Here is a 24,829-nt window from a genome sequence, read left to right as displayed (position 1 = left end):
AAAGCGAAATTTTATTCTCAAACAAGAGACTTTGTTTTCAAATACGACGAAGAAGTGGATAATAATTATTACAATACCAATGCTACTGACAACGAGAGGATAACCATGGGCGTAAGTCCCGGACTGGGAACCTAAGGGGCGTCGGTTCAAACCCAACCTCCAGCGATTTTTCGCATTTCCTCAAATTTTCGTTCATGTTACGTATCAGCCCAAAATAAGATATTACAATACCAATGATAATTATTATTTGAATTAAAAAATGAATATAAAAATCAATTCATCAGCTGAATAATTATTCGACTTAAAAAACAAGTCTCTCATCAATTACTCAAACTTCATTTCTAAGCAAAAAAAATTGTTTCTAAATGACACAAAAAGATAATAATCATTATAACAGTTACAATAATTATTTTTAATTATAAATTCATAATTACCATTGACATTAGTAAAATAATAATTCTCCTAAATCAATTAATTGTATTGATTTTATTGTCATTTTTCATTAAAAAATAATGTATGGGCATGAATTTATTTTGCAGAATTTCTTTGCTTCATGTGACAAATTATCGTTCACATCCCATCGCCCTTATTTTTCCCGCAAAAATTGACCCAATGATTCACCCTGTTATCTTCCAAACAATTCACCCACAATTTTTATCTCCAAATAACAGCGTCATCTCGACTATCTCCACTATACTACAGCGTTATTGATCGTGTCTAAGCAGCTGGACTCGGTGTGGCTCTGACAGTAGTGCTAGGGCTGCCACCGGGAAAACACACGTGTTCAACTTTTTTTTTTCACATTTTCTCATTCGTTCGTTTTCCCCGTGTATCGTGTAAGAGAGTAAAACGCACTGTATTTTGCGCATTATTGTGGCGCACCCTCGTTATGTTTCACTCTGCAATAGTGCCCACACAATGCACCCGGTGTTATTGCGAGGCGAATGTCAATCGTTGGGTTAAGAGCGAGTTGGCTTATTCAGTGAAACTTGAAACAAAAGGGATTATTCGGGAGTGACACGAGTGCTTTCTTAGATCCATGGAAATAGTGAATGGTCTTTTGGTCTTTTATTCAGGTTTTTGAATGAATTTGTCGGTTCATGAATGAATTCAACAGATCAATACTCTTATTCGATGAGAAGTAATAATAGAGCTTTCCCAGATTTTTTATTTATTCTTTGAGTTGATTGGAAGATCTATTTTTATTATTTTTAATGATAAGTCATCTGTATTTTTTAAAAATAATTTTATTCATTAAAAATTTTTTTCATTCATTTATACAATGAATAAATTAGGATATTCTTTTCTTAATTTCATTTAATATAAATTATTGATTATTAATCAAGAGGTGAATTGTCGATTTTTTTACTTTTGTGCGATGAGAAAAAATAATGGGGTTTTTCCCAGCTTTTTTGTTCATCTTTTGAATTGATTTGAAGATGTATTTTCATTTTTCAACAATGATAATTCATTTATAATTTTTCAAAATAATTCCATTCATCTCATATTTTTTCTCATTTCAATTTTATATATTAGGGGAGGATGGGGCAAAACGGCCCCCCTTCAATCGTCAATATTTTCCGATTCAATAATCCGATTGGGATGAGTTAGAGCTCGTTTTGAAGAATGAAAAATTATCTTCAAAATGAAGTTGAAACTGGGAATTTTCACAATGTCATTCACAAGTTATTGGCAATTGAATGGGGGCCGTTTTGCCCCACCCTCCCCTATTATTCATTATATTATTCATTTTTATTCGATTAATCAATTAAAACTATTACTCCAACCGTTGCCCCAAACAGAATTAAATAGCAAAACAGATATTTCCTTTAAAAAAAAAAGATAATTCATCGATAATTAAAAAAAATAATTTACATCATCTTTTAATTTCTGTTCATATCAACTATAAATCACCAATCAATCTACGAATCCTGTTGTTCAAATCACGTTTTATGTCTCTTCGATGAATCAATCAACAATGACTCCAACGGTCGCCCCAAAGGAGTAAAAAAAAATAGTGGGCGGTAATGACCACGTGTAATTTGATCCTCATCAGCGATCGCATCCGTTTATCTCGTTAAAATTGTATTCTCCACGCCCTTCAACACAAGGTAAAGGGGGAAGAGAGCGAAATAAAAAGCTCCGAAAAAAGCATCAAAGAATTTTCAAACTCGGGACGACTCAGTGCCGGATTAGTTGAACCAACTCCCGCCTTTTTCAACACCGCCAGTTTTTTCTCTCGCCTTTTTTTCCCCCCGGCAGAATCAGTTCTCACTGACGAGTTCAGTGAGTCGCTCAGACACACGCGGTTACATAATACCCTGGCAGACTTACACACACATGTATCAGTTTATACGCGAATCCATCAACTCCCCCATTTTTACATCTCGTAGCCGGCGTATGTAGCATAACGCCTCATCGATCTCTCCCGACAGAAACAATGAGAGAAAAAAATTACTTTCCAACGCGAAAAAATTCAATCTCCTCCGGACAAAAAAACTAATTAAATTCGCTGTTTAAATTCCCTTCACTGAAATGCTATTTCGTCATTAAAGTGTAGTGATAAGACTGATTAAAATCGAGTGAGCACGGAGTACTGGAGATGCGAGTGATAATGAAAATTGAAACGTCAGTTCAGTACTGACGAAAAAGGTCATCAGGGTTAATCGCAATGTCTACGCCAGACACGATGGACAGAATCGACGAGGTCGAGGCGGCTTGGAGTGAGTATTTGTTTTCAACCACATCCTCCCACCCTCTGACCCTCACCCCATGTCTCCAGTTTAAATCCAAGTCCAGAGAACCAAAAATGGAAGCATATGCCGCAACTTTTATTTTCAGTCTCTTGTGGGTGAGACTTACACTGGGAAGAGAAATGTAATTTTGTCACGTGAGTTTTCATTTTTGTTGGGGTATGATCTTGGAGGACTGCGCGCTCATGGGGAAGAATATATTTTACCGAAATTGATAACATTCTTTCGGTTTATTATTGGATTTAGAAATGATTAAGAATAGAAATTATTACAAGAAATTAGAAATTTGAAAATTTTGAAATTTTTCATGAATTTCCCTGAAAGTGAGCTTTCTGATGATTTCTTCAAATGTGATGTTTCAATTTATTCAAGTACTTGTAAATAACATTTTTGTATTTACATTTTATTGAAGGGCTGAAGGGTGAGATAGAACCGTGAAAAAGACAATTGGTTATAAAATTGTTTATAAAATTTTTAATTCGTACTGAAAATTCAAGAAAATTGAGGTTTTTATGTGGAAAACTGACGAAGAACTTGAATTCTTATATTCATTCAAAAAAATTGAACAGAATATCAAATTAAATTTTCGATAATTCAAGAAAAAAATAATTTCTGCTTGAAATTTCATAGTTGTCAGCAATTTCCACCGCCATATCATGTTAGAAAAAAAAATTGAAAAAAATGAATGAATAAATAATAATAATAATAATAATAATCTATTATTATTAATTAATAATTTTTTTGATTATTTAACAATTAATTTTAGAAAATTATTAATTGTTAAATAATAAAAAAATATTAATTATTATTATTAATCAAATAAATTATTAACAATTAATAATTAATTAATTAGACCAATTATTCAACAATTAATCATTTTTAATTATTATTTTTTTCAATTAATAATTGTATTGTATTATTAATTATGTATTTTAATAATTAATAATTAATTATTAATTATTATTAATAATTATTAATTATTAAAATACATAATTAATAATACAATACAATTATTAATTGAAAAAATTAATAATTAAAAATGATTAATTGTTGAATAATTGGTCTAATTAACTAATTAATTATTAATTGTTAATTCATTATTGTTAAATAATTATTTGTCAATGTTTCAAGAGATTTTACTTCAACTTTAAAGTGAAATTCGCCATCAGTGCAGCTATAATATCGCGAATACCTGATCCTCTATGTTTCTCTTCCAAGTAATATAATTATCTTATCAGCCTCACAGTTCATCAGCATAAGAACGTAAAATCCATTTAAGGCAATTATACATTCAATTCTAGGAAATGCGTACGATAAGAGAAAGTTTTTCTTTGCAACTTCATCTTCAAAATGGAAACTATTTTCAATTATCTTAACTATTAAATATTACGAGGAAATTCAAGTACGAACATTTTGCAGCGATTTTATTGTTAAAATTTTGAAAGTTTAAATTTTATTTTTCTTCTCAACTGTTGGACCGCATTTTCATAGTCTTTAAAAAATTGTGAAGTAGTCTATTTGTAGATAAAGATTCATAAAATAAATAAAAATTTGTAATTTAGGAAGATTATTACCTTTTTGCGTAAACATTTTATAAACAATTTTTTTTCCGCCCTAAAAATCATTTCGATTTTGACCTTGTGCCATTAAGAAATCGATTTCACACCAAAAAATATTTTTGAATATTTAACAATTTATATGAATTTGTTGTATCCAGCGTGGGGGGTACTTATGATTATTTAGGATCTTGGGTTGGAGCCGTAAATCCTAACAATAGTTTATAGGCATTTAAATACGAGAGTTTATTACTTGATTACCATAACTGTATCATCTGGCTGATTACAATGAGTTACGACTTTGGTGCGCGCCGGAGTCCAATTCAGGTGTGATCTGTGCACACCCAAACGGCCTCTTAAATAATTAGTTGATTGTTTATGTTTCTTCACTGGGTCAGCATAATCCAGTTGCGCTGGCGAGTGTCACGTTGACAATGCAGTATATTCACATATCCAACAATAGCGCAATTTAAGAAATCTGGAGCCATAAATTATTTATAAAAAGAAAATGCGAAAAAACAAATAGAAAATTGCTCTCGTCATAGTCAATATATTTTTGCTGGTAGATTCGCGATTTCATTAGCAATCTGACTACGTATTTTAAATTAAATTCTCTAATTCATTGAATTCAACATTGCCCCAACTTTAAAATTTCCGACCTTTCCCTGGATATTGGTTTCAAAATACTTTTTCCAAACAATTGATGATGCAATCAGTTTCGATTTGAATTGAATTCTCGATGTATAACAATATTAGTCCAAGATTGACGCAAAGTTGGCGCAAGGTTGGCTCAAGGTTGGCCCAATGTTGGCGCAAGGTTGGCCCAATGTTGGCGGATGGTTTTTTGGCTATAATTCGAAAACTGAAAATGGCATCGACACCATATTCGAACTCGGCCTGGATAACATGACTGCGAATATTTCTAGCGCAAATTCAATCGATTTGGACAATTATTTTTTTAGTTATCGTGGCAAGACAGAATCATTCACACACATATATACGGACGTGCTCTAAAAACATCATATTCTGATTCCTGAGCCCAGAATTAGTCATCCTAACACGGAAAACTAGAAAATTCAATTTTGAGGAATACAATGCTTCCATTCGTAAACAAAACTGTCAAAAAATAATTTCAATGGCGCTGATTATCCACAAATTTCTCCAACGCCATCAACAAATTTGTTTATACCTGAAAATTGTGAGGAATCAAAGATTTCTGTTGCCCCCTAAATAAACCCTACTTGGTTAGCAAAAATTTTTCTCTGGCTTCAAAAAGTAACTACTTCAACAATGCCATCCATTTTCCTCCTCCTCCGACTAGTAAACACGGAATACCCAAAAGAGGTGCAAAAAGCAAATTTGCTTTGAACTCACGAGTGTTGAGAATTGCAACCGAGTGATGTGTTATTTATACTTACACCATGTACGTAATTCTTCAAAAACGTGTGGCGACACACTAACGCATGTATCGTACTTTAAAGATGATCTATGATCCTCCGAGTGCACCATAAATCAGTTCAGCTGAATGAGAAAAAGTGATGAGGCATCCGAGGAATTCAGCGGATGATAATTAATTACCATCAGCAGAAAGAAAGACACACACACACTAACACACATACCCACCTGGTGGCTTTTGCCCTCGGGAAACATGCTCTCAACTTTTTAAATCTTCTTATCACATTTTTTTGCTACGAAACCGGTTTCCACCGCCCGACACCCCTTTGCCGGCTGACGGTAAAATCGCATTGTTTTCATTCTGTTGTGAATTCCTTGTTCTCAATGAAAAAAAAGAACGAGAAAGACGGAGAGATGTCTGAAGAGTTTGATTCGCCGGATGTTATTCCTACGTTCCATTTATCAGATTAAAAATGAAAATAAAAAACCGATTTATCCACTTTTGTTGCAGATGAGATGCTGGAATGTGAGACTGGATCTCTCCTTGGTAGAGTAGCGGACCTCGAGAGGCAGTCCTTGGCACAGAGAGACGAGATTGTTTGTCTCCGTGCAACTTTGGCCGATGCATTGAGAAGAATCGCCCAATTGGAAGGCAGAGATAAGAGGGAGGATGAGAGGAGTGAGAGGAGAAATGAGAGACTCACTTCATCACCGATGAGAAATGGCCATGTACCTTTGCGAAGTGAGTACAACATTCCTTTCTTCAAACAAACTTATCTTCAATTCATTAAACATCGAATAAAGCCCAATCGAGCATCTTCATTAATTCCGCGTTTATCTCGATAACGACTGCGTCTGGAAGAAAACACAAGAGGACCTTTTTCGTAGCTGACGAAATTTCCAATGAAAAATGTCTATTGGTATTTTCTCCCAGGAGCAGTCGTTATCGAGATAATTCAATATGAAACAAGAATGCCTTCGTTAATTTCTGATAATTTCCTTTTTCGTCATTGCAAACTGTCGAGTCATGTTAATTTCATATCTGAAAACTAGACTAATCGTACCACATTGCGATATCACTTTGAACAAACTCATGGAAACAAACAAACACTCGCCCTAAATATCACCTTTCGAATTATAACAAGTAGTACGTAAGCTCACACGTGTTGCAAATTTTCCCCCCTTTCGTGGTATTTGAGCCACTAGGAATGTAACATACCTTGACTTCGCACAGCCGGAAACCTTACGAGGTCAACCCAGTTCGAGGCGAAAGTTCGTCACGATCCAGAGATGATACTGTATTGGGTTGTAAACACGCGATGGTTAAGGTCGTTTTAAGCCTTCATTTTTGCCCCATCTGGCTCTCCCCCCAGTGAAAAGAAAGCCAATAAGCAGTCATCGTAAATCACCGACTCATTCAGCTCTCGGATGATTGTTTACTTGCAATTTTTAGGTGCCCAGAATTTGACGCAGAAGGATGTGAGGGTGAGGCAGACTAATGCGTCGTGTTTGAGATCATCCCCTTCTTCGGGATCTGCGCACGATGTTAGAGACTCCATTGGGAGCCCTAGGAGACCGGTGAGCTATGCTGCACCATCACAGTTACCACAAAGGTATAGTTTGGTTGATGGAGATGGAATGTTGGTTGAAAGATTGAAGGGATTGCTTGGAGATATCTCGGAGGGTCATGGGTTTGGAGGAGAATGTCAAAGGGTCTTCGAAGCGACCTTTCTGTTCTTAACACTTCGTTGACTGCCAAGTTTGAAGCTACTTGCCTGTTGCCTTTCAATTTACTTCCCTCTGATTTCGGCGAGAAAACGTCATAACAGTTAAAAATTCATTATTAGTACACTGAGGGAAGAACAAACACATTGTCAAACAAGTCTTGTTTGGGCCAACAAAATCGCTAGTTGAAAATTGCCAAAAAAGAATTTGTTTGGTTCGAATTTGGAAGTCTCAAACATGAATAATTGTTCTGCTTTCGACAGGAACGAAACATTTGGCTCAAGAGGCGGATAATTCCCACCAGACGGTGCCTTGTCAGGATGAAACTATCTCATTTTATCCCTAAGTTACAAGATTGCTATCATATCATTATTATTGTTTCATTTAAGGGTTCATTTGTTGTCTGTGATTATTAGACAGCCGAAACGAAAAACTACTATCCCTTGTTTCGCATAAAACAAAGATTTTTAGGGAGCAAAATACGTATGGGAGTATCGAATAACGAAGGAGTTGTGCTAGAAGTGACATTTCTTGCGTGTACAGAGAATGCAATTTTTTTTGATCTACTAAATCTATTTTTGTGACAAAAATTTTTCATCCCGGCGCACTCTGCATGTTTGGCCCAAAAATCCTTTTTTGATAATTTTCGAAAAACTATTTTCTTGGCACAAGTAAGACTTGTTTGAGAACTTTGTCGTTATTCTCTCAGTGTAGAACGACTATAATTGCCAAAGGGAAGAGACAAGCTAAGGGCTTGACTCTTTCCCCTTACCCTTTCGTTTTACCCATACAATTTTTCATACCACTGTTTTGAAAGCCTTGGAATCTCTTAAAAAGAAAGTTCTTCAACGGATATGGCTTGACAATTCCCTTCTAAAGGGATCTGCAAAAACAAAAGAATCCATATAAAAATGCACCTTGAGAAAGATTGACTACTCTTATAATTTCAGAGATAACATCAAAGCTCTTCACAAAACATGTCAATGAAACTCGACAGCATGACTGATCCATTACCATTTTCCAGACGATCGGTTCACTACCAATCAACAGGCTCACTCCACTCGGACAGCCCAAGCAGCAGCAGTGTCTCCCCAGTTCCATCACCAAGTCCCCGAGCGACTCCCCTACCAGTCGCCAGGTAAATTTACCCCTCCCACCGAAAACCCCCTAATCCCCAATTAACCTTGAGCACAAACCAATGAACAGCCACCGCATTGTAGCGAGTTTCCAAAGACCGAGAATAAGTCGACTAATTGATTCTAATGAAATTCACCTCAGATCGCCAACAACAAGGACAAATGGGCCACCGCAGAGTAGTCTGAGACGAGCGAAACGCTGGTCGTCAACCGGTGACTTTACACACTCTCCACAGTCACCAGGCAATAATTCCCAACTGGGCACGGCAAGGTAAGAAATCCTTTTGACACCATCATCATGCACATTTTGCCTGCAGCTCCACCTCATCATTCATGATTGCGTTTTGTTTGATTTATCTGAGCCCTGCAAGTTTATTATCTACTTATATTTTTTCATGATGCACCCGCATGCCTCTCGTTTTGTTTGCATTTGGCGTTTGTAGATTGTCAGCATCAACAAAGTCACTGTTCAACCTCTTCAAGCCCCCGGTTCTCAGCAACGTCAAGCACGGGTAAATAATCTCATTTGTGCCTTTCACTTTAGGTTTAAGATATGGTAGTGTACTATGTTTGTCAATATATGGACTGCGAGGACTGGGTTTCAACGACTCTTGGTGAATTCGCAATCATTTTGAGTGATCGTTCCGAGTTTTGGTGGTGAGTTGATTGATGGTTGAATGACACCTGTTGATTTCGATGGTATCGAGTCGAGTTTGACGCAGGATAGTTTTAAAAATTCTTATTTGGGACGAAAGGTGGAGAGGATGTAGACTTTCTCTAATTTTGTAATATTTTGACAACGGTAGCGAAAGGAAAACCATTGGGATGCAATAACTTTCAGGTGCATTCGTCATTTCGTGTAATCTCTTTAAGGATTTTTTTTTATGAAATGGCGAAGTTTTCCATGGATTGACCTATATAATTGATACCTTTCCCATCAAAACTGACTATCTGACATCTCTACAGGAGAAGGTTTGTGGCATTTTTTATGAGAAAGCAATACTGAATTCCAATTCAAAGCATCTTCTAACATTTGGAAATCATCCGCTAATCAAATACAGCGAATTTGCAATGTGTTTAAACTATTATTTAGAGCTTTGACTTCGAATTAATTGAGTTTGATTTGGAATGGTTGACAAAATTTACTTTTCATGGCAAGAATTGAGGAGCTTCTCATCTTCTGTTCGTTATGGTTATATTGTAATGAATCTTCAACTTCTCAATTGCGTTCTATGATTTATTTATCCTTTTCCTTCTCCCGAATCTCTCCTCTGAAGTTAGCGTCACTCTTTAGTCATTCATTATTCTTTTTCTTTCCGTTTTTTACACTTCCTGTTATATTTTTCTGCGCCTCGTTTAATTACAATAAACTATTATTTATTTTAAACTTGCGTGTTCTTCAATTGGTATCAGAAGTGGGATTCGAACCCACTTCTAAAGAACAATGAACTTATTTCGAGTCAAATGCTATTCTCTTTTGTATTTTCCGTCTGGGTTTTCGAAGAAGATATGGGTTAAGAGCCCGGAATAACTGAAATCTCGGAACCTTTTGATTTCTGATATTTCAGTTGCTCTTAACAGGTTTACTTGATTGTCGAGGCGACAATCTTTCTTTCAGAGAAGGAAGTAGTGTAACGAATCTTTAACTTCTCAACTGCGTTCTATGATTTATTGATTCTCTTCTTATCCCGAATCTCTCCTCTGAAGTTAGCGTCACTCTTTACTCATTCACTATTCTTTTTCCTTCCGTTTTTTACACTTCCTGTTATATTTTTCTTCACTTCGTTTAATTACAATAAACTATTATTTATTTCAAACCCGCGTGTTCTTCAATATCCTCGACTCCAAGAGAGAGGAGCAGCCACCAAACAATTGGGGATGACGTAATTCTTTAAAATTTCAACAACACCCAAATTTTAATGAGGGCTCGGATTTCCTAATGCGATGGCAGAACTAATTAACGAATTGAATAGAATATCATGGTAGTAAAAAGAACATCACAAAGAAACAATAATTCTCAGTCTCACTCACCATCTCATAGTATTTTACTCTCAAACGGGTTTGACATCAAATGGTTAAAGAAATGATACCTTTCCAAAATTCCCCCTAAAAATAAATAAATCAAAATGAAGAAAAAATGCGCCTACATTTGCATCTCCAAACAATCAGAAATCATTCGCTGAATTCCTGATCAAACACTCGCCACTACTCTCCACCTGAAATCCATCAACTTTCCGAATAGCTGGATTCCCCAACCGTATCCTTAATCACACTTTAATAAAACATTTTTCCTGCGGAATTCTCCGCGAGATATGAAATGATAATTTATTATTCCTCGGTTCGATGCCGAAGAAAGCGATGCGTTTCCTTTGCCGACGCAACATAACAATTCCGGGTCTTTTCCCTTGTTCTTCCGCACGAGTTTTCTCGGCTCGTTGGCTGCCAGCCAGCAATAATAAAAAAAAGTGAATTCTTTCTATTTTTTATTCCAACGAAGGATGAAATAAAATGCATCCCAAGGTTTTTTGAGTCTTCAACATTCAGATGGGGACCATTACGCTCTCGAGAATATGATTCACCCAATGTTTGTCGGGGGAAAAAAAAATAAAGTGGTCTCGGTGGTTGGCGTCAATGACGTTATTACGCCTTGAGAGTGGGAAGAGAGAACAGGCGAAAATTGTCGACGGCAGTTACAGCTGTGTTCTCGGGAAGATAGCTTCAATATCACTCCTAACGTAACATTCCCATCGGGCAATATCGCTTGTAACAGTGAGGATAAAAAGTAACAGCCTAGGATATCCCGTAATTGCCGGTATGTTAATAAATTGAATTGGTGAATGAGATTGGACAAGTGTCATTTGCATTAATGAATCGAAAAGACAAGTTAGCCGGGAAACCAGTTGATCTAAAGCACCTGACCAACTACTCAGAACATTACTTCAATCACAAGGACAATATCCATGAATAATTTCCGTTCTGCTATTTTTAAACTCTTTTCAAAATCACAAACACCGGAAATAATGGCCATTATCTGTCCTTGGATCATTGTCTGAGAACAACAATGAAAAAGCTCTTCAGAAGCGTTCAATCATCATAACCAAACTTATTCTCATGAAAGATACTTGAGGTAGATCCCTAGAAAACACGTTTGATGCTTGTAATTTATACTATTTTTTTTATTTTCTTTCCATTTCCATATTCGCAATTAGATTAATTTAATTTACCCATTCTCATTCTTATTCAATACGAAAATGCAATACAAAATCAGATTCCTGAGAAAAAATCGCGCGAAGAATACTATTTTTAAATTTTTTTCTCGAATACCAAAAAAGTTTTTTCCAGGGGTGAATCTCCCCTTAATTTCCCACATTAATAAAAAATGTGAGATCATTTAAGTAATGAATGCTGTGAGTGACCTCAAAGGCATGCAATTATTTTCGGGGTTCAGCCGCATGTTTTTTACATCCACGAAGAATGAGAAGAATAAGCATGAAGTATTCCTTGCTCTCCTATTTAATAAAATATTCTCTTTCTCTCCTAAATGTAGCACAAGAGAAATGCAGTACAATGAGTCTGAGGGAACGGTACGTATGTACCTCCGAGGCAGACCGGTGGTGTTGTACGTGCCGACACCTGCGTTAGACACCTATGACCCACACAAGGTTAATACACCACCTCAAAGTAAACTCAAATTAGATTGGGTGTACGGATACAGAGGGAGAGACTGCAGGAGTAATCTTCATCTGTTGCCAACCGGTGAAATTGTTTATTTCGTTGCGGCCGTTGTTGTTCTCTATAATATGGAGGAGCACAGTCAAAGGCATTACCTGGGGCACACCGATGATGTCAAATGGTAATACGATTATCAACTTCTTGAGTTAGATCAAAGACCAGAGTTGTTTGGAGTTTATCAGGGAGTAATTAATTTATCACTTTTAGCATGGCTGTTCATCCGAATAAGATGGTGGTTGCAACTGGCCAAGTTGCGGGGACTGATAGGAGAGAAGCTATGGTTAGTATTTTGGGTTGAGGCTCTTGAGGGGAAACTTTTGTTTCAACAGTTGGAGCAAGTTTTTGGGGGAAATTGAGGGATGAAGGGGTGCACAATGACAACATTATAGAATTACAGATGAAGTAAGGAATTAAGAGGTTGACAAGTTGGCTGGGAATGGGACCGAGGACTCATCAGATCAATTCAGAGTTCCTATACGAATTTCCGGAATAGGTTTAAAACCGATGAGCGTAATCACACAACAAATACTAGCACATTCGAAAACTGACAAGAAAAAAATGGAGTGCAATATTTTGAACTCTACCTGATAGGAGAGAAGCTATGGTTAGTATTTTGGGTTGAGGCTCTTGAGGGGAAACTTTTGGTTCAACAGTTGGAGCAAGTTTTTGGGGGAAATTGAGGAATGAAGGGGTGGACAATGACAACATTATAGAATTACAGATGAAGTAAGGAATCAAGGGGTTGACAAGTTGGCTGGGAATGCGACAGAGGACTCATCAGATCAATTCAGAGTTCCTATACGAATTTCCGGAATAGGTTTAAAACCGATGAGCGTAATCACACAACAAATACTAGCACATTCGAAAACTGACAAGAAAAAAAAGGAGTGCAATATTTTGAACCCTACTTCAAGGAGTCGGCAAAACCCTGGGACGAAAACTGCAAACTACCGAGAGCGGCTATCGTTACTGTTAACCGCGTTAGAGCCAACCATTACCACCTTGCCGCCTCCTTGAAAAGGATCGGTATAGTTGATGACGCAAGTTGCTCGTTGTGAGAGAATCAAATTGTTAGACAGACTGAAAAAATCTAGTTTCTCTCCTTCCTATACCACAAAAAAGTTCGTAGACGGAGATAACCACAAATATATCGAAGAAATTTGGAAATACAATATCCAAATCGACTTCTGGTGATGAAAATTTGGTACTTAAAATTAAGACTTCAAAATCAAGGGTCACAAGGGTTAACATAAGGGTCTCGAGGATCAAAATAAGGGCCATGAGAGTCAGAATCGAGGTCACACGGCCTGAATAAGGCTCAGGAGGGTCACATTAAGGGTCACAAGGATCAGATTAAATGTCACAAGGGACTGACTTTTGGGTCCGATTGTCTTGGGATATACCTTAATGGTTCGTACCAAGTGAGACAAAGGAACGAGTTACTGATTCAAGTCGATTAACTGATCTCTTCATGTTCGATGAATGCATTTCCTTAATTAAGAAAAGATATTGAGCATTCATATCAATCACTAACGTAAAGAATTGAAAGTTTCCATTGAGTGTGAAAGTTTGGCTACATTCTCTTCTAAAGAGTAACGAACTCAATGTATATCAGGCAAATTAATAATTTTTCTCAATGGAATATTCATGAACTTCCAACGAAGTGAGAAGTAATATTCATTGCAACAACGACTGGAATCTCTTGACAATCGTGGGTGTCATTTTTGGCTTCTCATGAGGTGAAGCTATCGATTGTGTAATCGATATCATCGTACCGGATAAATCGACCTTGACGCCTCCAGATGGATTTAGAGAGGTATCGCGGAAGCCTTAGATGATAATACCTGTCAGTTACAGTAGATTTCACGTTAAAACTCATGTTGAAGTAGAATAAAAGTCAATAAAATTTCCTCTGAACTTCTCTCAGCCATAACGGTCATCAATACGGTTTAAATGAAGTTATTTCGTAAGAAAGAAAAGTAAGAAATAATTTTTTTTCCGGGTAATTTATGTAATCCAGCACCAAATTACAGAATTTCACAAGTCAACCATCACAGAAACTGATTAAATAAATTAAACACAGAGGGAAAGTTATTTTTCATTTTACTATCTCGTAAAATGACTTCATTTTTGAAGAAAATAATTCACACGGTTGAAATTATCAAGAGGGTGAGAAAACTTCGTTAAATTTAAATCAACTTGATTTGTCTCGAACAGCCCCACATAAGAATATGGAATGCTGTGAGCCTGGCGACTCTGACGGTGATCGGAAGCGGTGAATTTGACGGTTCAATCTGTTGCCTGTCCTTCTCAAAAGCAGACGGTGGTAGTTACCTGTGTGCTATTGATGAGACATCAGATCACAATATCTCTATTTGGGATTGGCAGAAGAGCGAACGCGGTACAAAAGTCACCGAGACTAAGGTAAAATAGAAGTTGTTAATGTTGCTCAAGTTTTATAAATTATTTTATCATTATTACCATATGTATACTATAAATTGGTGTTATATTGAATACATGAGAAACAGTTTAGAAGAATCAACGTTTGAAAGAAGTAAAGAGCTGTCTTGCATGTTTACAATTAAAAATATTGTAACTTATAAATTTCTAACTTGTTTTTTTTAAGGTGAGTTAGAATTCAGTAGAAAAGCGGTAAACCGAGTTAAGTCGATTTTGACTACTAGCTAGTTTTTGCTGAATATCTCGGAATCTAAGAGAGATAGCAAAATTTTTCTCATGACTTTTTTTATAACGCTCTATTGGCTCTACAAAAAAGGTCTCAACAAAAATCTTTCTATCTCTCTTAGATTCCGAGATATTTGTCAAAAACTAGCCAATAGTAAAAATCGACTTAACCCGGTTTACCGCGTCGCTACTGAATTTATATCTCTCTATATTATAAAAATCCAAATCGCCGTCTGGTGTTGAAAATTTCGTACTCGAAATTAAGACTCCACAATTGAGGGTCACGAGGTTCAGAATCAAGGTCACGAGGTTTAGAATCAGGGTCATGAGGTTCAGAATCAGGGTCATGAGGGTCAATATGGGTCACGATGTTCAGAATCAGGGTCATGAGGGTCAATAAGGGTCACGATGTTCAGAATCAGAGTCATGAGGATCAAAATAAGGATCACGAGGTTCAGATTAAGGATCATATGGGTCAGATTAAGGATCACAAGGGTCAGAATAAGAATGATGGGGGTGACAATGCAACTTGGCAAGATGAATCGGTGACGAAAAAGGTTCCGCCAATTTTTTAACAGATGAATTTCAAGAAGAAAGATTCTTCTGGTGTGATTGAAGGAAGCAAGTGGTGTTATTGAACAGTCGGGAAAACCTTGCCTTCAAAAGAGAAAAGCCAAGGTTCTGCCTCAATAGATTACAAGATATAATGAAAATAAACTCAAGAAATATTCTCAAATCAATCTCCAACCACTTCAAACAATCTGCGAAATAGCAATGAAAATCTGTAACTGTTACAATGTTACGGTCACGCGCCATAAGCCACTAATGACGACATCAAAATAGTCGGCCCGATGGCTTTTACGAGCAATTATGGGCCACCGTTTTATGCTAGCTACTATGATACCGGATTTTCACGATTATTTTTTGCTTTTCTACCATTGAAATTACAGTGCTCAGTGGATACGGTCGTCTGCGCTGAATGGCATCCACTGGAACGCAACCAAATTGTCTCCTGCGGCAAGGGACATGTGTCGTTTTGGTCGCTGGACAATGGTGGAATGCTGTACAAGCGTATGGGGGTGTTTGAGAGCAGGGAGAAGCCGAGATATGTGACTTGTGTTGCTTTCAACCAGAATGGAGACACACTTACTGGCGATAGTAATGGGAATATCATCGTATGGGCGAGAGGTGAGACATTGAGTTGGTGATTGTGGGGATCAAGTGGGTATGAATTATTCAGGGCTGGGTGCAGTCCATTGTTTGAAGGAGGGACTTGGTTTGGGTGATTGAGGAGATTTATTTCATTTGGGATTATGGGAATTGTGAGGGAGGAATTGCCGGATGAGAATTCACGGGATTTAGATGATCCGCACAGACCGAAAAAATGAATTTTATAGTGAATGCCAGGTATCTCTTCTTGAGATACATTTGATTGGGAGAAATCGAGCTTCTCTGGAATTGAAGTTCCTTTTATTTGTCGCAATAATGAGAGGATTTGATTTCTTTCTGGCCAAAAGGTTGCCAACTCCGGAAATTCGTTGGTTCACTCGAAAATAAAAATTATTCTCATGACTAAATACGATCATACGTTGTTCCAAGTAAATTATAATTGAAGTGAGCATTTCGTATGTCGAATCAGGATGAATATTGTTACGCGGAAAAAGCTTTGAAATTGTAGTGAGATGTCGTTGAGTTGAAAGAAGTTTATATTTCTTGACTAAAAAAATCGCATTAGTTTACAATAACAGAATCACAGATTACGGCAATTCAACACAAACTTGGATATCACAAATTTCGTTCAATGTGATGTACGGAAAGCTCAATTTGAACATCGGCTTCATTCGAGAAAACAACATTCAATTCATTCCTCAATATAATCATCTCCTAGGTACGAATTTTTCATCAATTCATGAAAGTAGAAAATTTCTCAACTGGAGATTATATTAGGTTAAAAAAAATCGAACTTTTCCATTTTTGTGGTGAATAGGTGTGACTTTACGCCAAGACTGTTTTATTTGATTCAAGGAAATGTATCCCAAGAAGAAATAATTGATATTCACCGTAAGCTCTTTTAATGCCTAAAAACATAAGATTTCCGAAAGTTTATACAATTTGAATTATTTATTTATAAACCACGAATGTTCAAAAAAATACTTCTGTGCAAAATGTAATTTTAGTGACGCTGAATATTCATGATTTTCTTCAAATTTTTCTCCCGCAATTTAATTGACAAATTTGATGATGGAAAATCGTTGAATCCGTAAAAGATTTGTCCATGAAATTCTGATTCTTCAGTCACAAAAGTCCTCGAAATTTCAGTGAACCTAAATGTACTAAAAATTTCCAAAAAGTCTACCGCAAATTTTAACCGCAAATTTTCAAAAATGTGCAGCATTGATGCCAAAATTGAAAAAAATGAGATAAAAATTTGTCATGATTCAGGTACAAACACAATATCCCGACTAGTTCGAAATCTCCACGAAGGCTCGATCTTCTCAATTTGCGTCCTGAAGAATGGAAATGTAGTGACTGGAGGCGGTAAAGACGGAAGGATTCTCTACTTCGACGGATCCCTGAATTCCACTGGGGAGGGAGCGCAAATTGAGGACCACTTCGGTGGGATTCGAACAGTCTCCGAGGGGAGAGGATCGCAGTTGTTGATTGGAACAACTAGGAATTGTATTCTGGTTGGGGACATAGAGATGGGATTTTGCCCTGCTATGCTGGGGCACACAGAGGAGGTCTGGGGACTCGCTGCACATCCAACACTCCCTCAGTTCGCAACTTCAGGGCATGACAGACTCTTGCAGATGTGGGACAGTCTCAGTCATTCGGTTGTGTGGAGCAAAGATATTGGGGTGCGATTTCAATGATTTCATTATTTTATTCTTGTTTATTGTGATCTTTAAATCACAGACGATTTAGTAAGGATGATTATCTCGGTTTAGGAACAAGCTCAGAGCGTGTGTTTCTCGCCTGACGGTGGAGTCATGGTCGTGGGATGTGTCTCGGGAAAGTGGCTGGTCATTGATAGTGAATCGAGGGAATTCTACACTCAACATACTGATGGCTCTGAAGCTCTTCAGGTAAAACTTCGCATTATTCTACAGAAAAAATAAGGTTCTAATTTTTAAAATTAAATAATAAATTAATTAATTAATTATTCATTAATTAATAATTTTATTTAAAAAATTATTAAATAAAATTATTAATTAATTTACTAATTATTATTTTTATTATTACGTTACGTTTTTTTTATTTTTTTTATTTTTATTCATTTTTTTTCAATTTTTGATTATTAATTAATAATTTCATAAATTATTAAATAAAATTATTAATTAATAATCAAAAATTGAAAAAAAATGAATAAAATCATTCATTATTATATCATTTATTTCATAAATTATTAAATAAAATTATTAATTAATAATAAAAAATTGAAAAAATAAATAAATAAAAATAAATAAAATAAAAAAACGTAAATTAAAAAAAAATTATTAATTAATTGATTGATAAAAATTATTCATAAATTAATTAATAAAATTAAAATGGATAAATAAATAAATTTATTAAAATTTATTGATAAATTGATTAATTAATTAATTAATGCCGGGCTTCATTATCTGCCGAACGTTAACTAAATTGCTTTTTTTGTTGGATTTTTACCTCGAAATTCAGTTTAGTAATAATTTCATTATAATTCACCCTAGGTGGTTAGATTCTCCCCTGACGGAACATTACTCGCCCTGGGTTCACGGGACAATCACATATACATCTACCAAGTCAACGAGGATGCCAGAAAGTACAGTCGCGTTGGAAGGTGCATGGTGAGTAGATTCTCCACCTCCCAAATTTTTCAAGACTCCAAAAAATAGTGTTAAGGATGTTTACAAATAAATAACAATAAAGGACAATGTAAAAAAATGAATCTAATGATCAAAGAAAAACCCGTCAAATAATGCAGACATTTAGAACTTGAAACCCTACATTGAGAGAAAAACGACAAAGTTCTAAAAAAAGTCTTACTTGTGCCGAGAAAATAGTTGTTTGAAAATTATAAAAAAAGAATTTTTTTGTGCCAAACATGCAGAGAGTGCGCCGGAATGAAAAATTTTTGTCGCAAAAATAGATTCAGTAGTTCAAAAAAAATTGCATTCTCTGTACACGCAAGAAATGTCATTTCTAGTACTACTTCTTCGTCATTCGATACTCCCATACGTATTTTGCTCCCGAAAAATCTTCGTTTTATGCGAAACAAGGGATAGTCGTTTTTCGTTTCGGCTGTCTAATAATCACAGACAACAAATGAACCCTTAAATGAAACAATAATAATGATATGATAGCAATCTTGTAACTTAGGGATAAAATATTTGTTGATAAATTTTCCTCTATATGAGATATTTTCATCCTGACAAGGCACCGTTTGGTGTCAATTATCCGCCTCTTGCGCCAAATATTTCGTTGCTGTCGAAAGCAGAACAATTATTCATATTTGAGACTTTCAAATTGAAAACAAACAAATTCTTTTTTGGCAATTTTCAACTAGCGATTTTGTTGGCCCAAACAAGACTTGTTTGACAACGTGTTTATTTTTCTCTCAGTGTATATCATATTATGCTGCATATTGTCTATTTTTTTATCTGAATAATCAACTCGAAATAATCTAATTTTTGAATACTTGCGATTTTTGATGAACATCCTTAAATGAGAGAATCTTGATAACTTGAAAATCTGATAATTTCCTTCGAATTTGTAGCCAAAGAGGATACGACGGGTTCGTGTAAGAGAAATGACTTATAGTGGATGAATTACATGCACCTTCAATGCTCTCAACTTTCAATCAGGGAAAATAGGGGCAAAATGGGGTTCTCCAATCCCTATTATCTCATTTTTACTTTGAATTGAGAAGAAAATTCTAAAATTATGCTAATTTCCCCGCCCATTCTGCCTCCTTCTGCCTTATATTTTGATTGGAAAAAGCTATTGGATTTTTATTGAACTTCTATAGTAAATTTTATTAGTTTTTTGTCGATTCTATTGAAGAATTCCACCGCATTCCGTTGCGTTTTTTTAGAGAAAATGTCAGATAGAGACTATTTTATAGAAAAAAATTTCTACAGGAATTCCTCGACTTCCTGTAGAAGTTTTTTCCACTTCATTTTTCGTTTTTCTCGATTAAAAATTTTTTTCAAAAATGTGAGAAATTTGAATCGTGGAAATTCTACAGAAAATATCTCAGTAGAACAAGTGATATCGAAAAATCAACTTCAATTGACTTTTTATGTAGCACATTGTACATTGAACATTCCAATAGAATCGGCCAAAAACTAATAGACAGTTCAACAGAAATGCAATATTATTCTAGCGAATTCACTAGGTTTTTCTATCAATTTTTTTTTCGTGCGTGAAGGTCCAGTAAAACCTGTGATAACTTATAACTCTAATATAAGCTCTATAAAATCACCTCTCGTAAGTTATATTCTGAGATTGCGTTGTGTTGGTGAAGAAAGTTACCCAATTCCTGACCCTCGTGACCCAATACCATTTTGTAAAATTGTATTATCTGCGTTTTTGTTAATTGTCTGGGTGGTGATCGTATGGAAAGAAAATGAAATCGTGCAATGAAGACTAAAAGTCGTTCTTTTCACGAGTTTACCTTTCTCTTGACACGAATTATTACAACAATGATGGATTTCATTGGAAATAATTATTGTTGATTCACGCAAATATTCTGAATTTCAACATCAATCTGCAATTTGGTAAAACAATAATTTTTCAAATATTACAGAAATATTTTGCATAACTTGTCGCAGGTTTTACTGCACTCAGCATTGATTTTTAGATGCTAGTGCGTATGATTTATTCGTTAGTTGCAGAGTTCCTGCACGTTTTAGGATGATAGAGACTAGGAGCTTAGGCACAAGTGCAAAGCTTTTGTCAATTATGAATAAAAGGTTGAATATCATCATTTTTATTTGAAACAAGTCGTTTTTCTTTGGTTTTAGGGGCACTCTAGTTTTATAACTCATCTCGATTGGTCTGTGGATGGGCAGTATTTGAGGAGTAACAGTGGAGATTATGAATTACTATATTGTAAGTATATTTCGACAGGTCCTAGAGGGAAAGACGTACTCAAGGTCGTCATTTTAAGTGAACGTATCTCAATATTTCAGTTTAAAAATACGTAATTGAGTTTTATGAAGAAATTTTTGTTATCTATTTCCACTTAAAAGTAGAAACTTTCTTCTGCGAAAAAGTGAGATACACCTAGTCAAATCGAAATTCTAAAACAGTAATTCCTAAATCATTTCCTTGAAATACATCTGTTCTTGCACACGTCAATTTCACGTGTGAAGGCAGTATCGAACAGATGGAATAATGAAAGTGTTTAGACTTTAGGCAACTGAATCCCATTGTTTTTATCAACAGGGAATGCAGGAGTCTGCAGACAAATTCCCCAGTCCTCGACTTTACGAGACGTCGACTGGGCAACTCACACTTGTGTGATATCATTCGAGACCATCGGTATATGGCCAGAGGGGGCCGACGGTACCGACGTGAATAACTGCGCTAGAAGTAGTGATGGGAAGCTCTTAGCTACTGGAGATGACTTCGGGAAAGTCAAATTATTCAGTCATCCTGCTTGCCAACCGAAGGTAAGTCTTCGTTTTATTTTATCCATATAGAAAACTATTTTTGGTCCTTATGAACCTTTTTGACCCTCGTGACCCTTGGTTTGACCTTTATGAATCTTTTGACTCTCGTGACCTTTATAAACCCTGAAAATTTACGTCGTCTTAATTGACAAAATTATTATATACAGAGAATAACACTTGTGACCCCGATTTTAGCCCTTCTGAACCTTATTTCGACCCTTATGAACCTTTTGACTCTCATGACCTTTATAAACTTTGAAAATTTTCGCGTTGTCTCAATTGACAAAATTATTATATACAGAGAATGACCCTTGTGACCCTGATTTTGGCCCTTGCGAACCTTATTTTGAGCCTTATTTTATCCATACAGAAAACCCCTATTTGTTATTTCATTCACCAATGGTATATTTCAATACGAGTGCGCAAACGTTTTTTCTACCCATGGGAGTACTTATGATTTTCATTTTGGCCCTTATGAACCTTTTTGACCCTCGTGACCTTTATAAACCCTGAAAATTTACGTTGTCTTAATTGAAAAAAATATTATATACAGAGAAAAACCCTTGTGACCCTGATTTTGGCCCTTGTGAACCTTATGTCGACCCTTATGAACCTTTTGACCCTCATGACCTTTATAAACTTTGAAAATTTTCGTGTTGTCTTAATTGACAAATTATTATAGATAAAGAATGACCACCGAATGACCCTTGTGACCCTGATTTTGGCCCTTGTGAACTTTATTTTGAGCCTTATGAACCTTTTGACCCTCGTGACCTTTATAAACCCTGAAAATTTTCGCGTTGTCTTAATTGGCAAAATTATTACATATAGAGAATAGAGATTAAAATCTTGTTCAGTGAACATAAGAATTAGAACATGAACAAATCATTTAATATAATATGAAAATATCATACCTGATAAATTGGGACATATGATTCTCGTCGGTCGTATTGCTTTTTGCAGTGAGAATGATTATAAACAATTAATTGAAAAAATAACTATCGAATCTCACGGGAAAAACCACGTAATAAAAGGACATCAATTAGTAATAAAAAAAATTCAGGTAGACATATTCTTAAACCGCCAATTAATTGAAAATTCGGCATAATTTCCTCCCAGATCTTCATGCTTTTACTAAAAAATGAAGTGAGTTGAGGTATTCTCGTCCGCCTGCTGCTCAAAAGTACAGAATTCTATTAAAATTTCCGTAAGATCAGAAAATCTCCTGATTTTCCCCTCTAAATTTCAACTATTTTCAATCATTTCCATTCGTCGTTCAATAACCCAACTCTATTTAATTCTTCGTGATATTTTTCCAGTCATTATCACACGCCTACGGTGGCCACTCCAGTCACGTGACCAACGTATCATTCCTCCAAGACGACACACGTCTGGTATCAGCAGGTGGTGCTGATACCAGTGTTCTCCAATGGATCGTCAACTAATCGTTCGATAAATGAGAGAGAAAAATCGACGGAAAATGAAGGTAGTCATGAAACATGGAGCTGAAGAGAACAAATGGCCGAGAATTTTCCAAAAAATATCTCGGCAAATTATAAAAATTAATGATAAGAATCAGAAAGATGAGATAACTAAAAGATGAAAACTATTGCAACCATGATACCGTCCATGTGAAAGTGCGAATTTAAAACAGTGTCAATTTATTTTCTACGTACTTACATATTTCTCGTGGATTATCAACTCTCCAAACCTGATAAACATAATATTCATACTGCTGTTATGATTATTTCTAGAATAATTTGCGCAAATTGAGAGTTAAGTAGGTAATACTTACGTGTGCTTTGTACGAGATAATTGTTTGATAATATTTTTCATGCGGATGGGTGTCTTCATGATCTACGCAGGTGTAAATAATGCAATAAGTATATTTGTTGTACGTTATCATTAACTGATTGCTACGTCATAATATTGTCTATTTTCTACGTAATCTTTCTCTAATGTTTTTTTTCTTTTCGGTATTAAAATGCTCTACCAAAGTTCAATTGAACAGTCCACGATATGTTATTTTTCCAAACTCTATCGCCGTGTAAGATAATGGAAAATATGAGGATACGTATAAATTTTGAACACGTTTTATTTATCTTCGGGTAATGACAGGGGTGAGATGGTAATTCAGTTGTGAAGTGGTTTTTGGTGATTTTTTCGTGGAGAATTCAATGTTTCGTAGAGATTGGGACATGAGTTTTTTTTTTCTAAAACCGATTCATGGTTTTTTATCTGATTTTTTTTTATTGAATGAAGTTATGAGGTACGAAGATTGGATAAAAAATATGAGATACGTATTTTTTTGGGTTGAAATATTATAACAAATACGGGTCCAATATTTTTCCTTCAATTTTCGTACTCAGCTATGAAAAAAATCAGATTGAGTGGTCATTCAACTTGAAATATCTTGAAAAGGAATAGATTTATGAGAAAATGTCAAAATACATTTTCTGTAGAGAATAAAATTTTCAACAAAAAATGTTCTGTGACACTTTTCTCTAAAACCCATAATTATCAAGATAGATGAATTCTTGGAATCCCTTGCGGTTAAAAAAATGAAAAACTAAAAACAGGAAATGTCGTACAACATTTTTCATAAGATCAATCTTTATAATTACATCAATTGATTTTGAACGTGAGTTTCAATTGAAATTGAAATGTTACGAAATTAAAAAATCTCGAAAATAAGTGGAAAAATGTTAAAAGATCTTTTTTATCGGACGAATGCATTTCGAATTTGAATTTCGATGGAAATTGCAATTGAGAATCTCTTCAAACGACTGAGTTTTCAAACCGAATGAAATTTCCAATTAAAAATATCGAGATAATACCGAAATAACTAGACAAATTCATCATCAACAGAAATCAATCTACTGAATCTACTGAAATTCACGTTTTCTCCAAGTGAAAACGTTTCCAGAACAAGTGGATTTGAACTGAAAAATACAAAAGGCAATTTTCCTTAGAAATTGGAATTCTCGAAAAAAAAGCAAAAAATCCCGTCCCGTCACGTTTCACCACTTCACGACTGAATTAAAATTCGTTATGAGAAATGTTGTGTAAATTCGATGAAAATGCGAGTGAAACTGTCGTAAGAGAAAATCGAGAGGAAATAATAACGAGTTGAGAAAAACTCAGAGTGGAAGTGTCTGTTTATTTATACTCCCCCCCCCCCCCCCCCCCCC

The 24,829-nt window shown here is 35.5% G+C and overlaps 1 protein-coding gene across 7 annotated transcripts in view; it reads left to right on the top strand.

The window, feature by feature from the left end:
* LOC107039291 (echinoderm microtubule-associated protein-like 2) overlaps positions 1-23,651 on the top strand; it is a 40,811-nt gene extending 17,160 nt beyond the window's left edge. For 2 of the 7 annotated variants that reach the window (XM_015258842.1, XM_015258839.1), the window contains 16 exons: positions 6,216-6,446; positions 7,158-7,317; positions 8,454-8,567; positions 8,708-8,836; positions 9,009-9,077; positions 12,113-12,418; positions 12,505-12,577; positions 14,515-14,721; positions 15,933-16,170; positions 17,425-17,840; positions 17,931-18,068; positions 18,693-18,809; positions 19,739-19,762; positions 20,988-21,075; positions 21,412-21,638; positions 22,958-23,651. In XM_015258842.1, the coding sequence (XP_015114328.1) occupies positions 6,221-6,446; positions 7,158-7,317; positions 8,454-8,567; positions 8,708-8,836; positions 9,009-9,077; positions 12,113-12,418; positions 12,505-12,577; positions 14,515-14,721; positions 15,933-16,170; positions 17,425-17,840; positions 17,931-18,068; positions 18,693-18,809; positions 19,739-19,762; positions 20,988-21,075; positions 21,412-21,638; positions 22,958-23,083 (2,658 nt within the window). In that variant the 5' untranslated portion in view covers positions 6,216-6,220 and the 3' untranslated portion in view covers positions 23,084-23,651. Of the gene's footprint in view, positions 1-775; positions 1,142-2,400; positions 2,724-6,215; positions 6,447-7,157; positions 7,318-8,453; positions 8,568-8,707; positions 8,837-9,008; positions 9,078-12,112; positions 12,419-12,504; positions 12,578-14,514; positions 14,722-15,932; positions 16,171-17,424; positions 17,841-17,930; positions 18,069-18,692; positions 18,810-19,738; positions 19,763-20,987; positions 21,076-21,411; positions 21,639-22,957 lie in introns of those variants that run through there. The other 5 variants (XM_015258837.1, XM_015258836.1, XM_015258843.1 and 2 more) reach the window with 5 other exon arrangements.
* The last annotated feature ends 1,178 nt before the right edge of the window (positions 23,652-24,829 follow it).

The sequence above is a fragment of the Diachasma alloeum genome, unplaced genomic scaffold (assembly GCF_001412515.2).
Source record: "Diachasma alloeum isolate Michigan unplaced genomic scaffold, Dall2.0 Dall_scaffold_00295, whole genome shotgun sequence".
Lineage (NCBI taxonomy): Eukaryota > Metazoa > Arthropoda > Insecta > Hymenoptera > Braconidae > Diachasma > Diachasma alloeum.
Note: the sequence above shows the minus strand (reverse complement) of the source record. Positions and strands in the feature narration are given on the sequence as shown.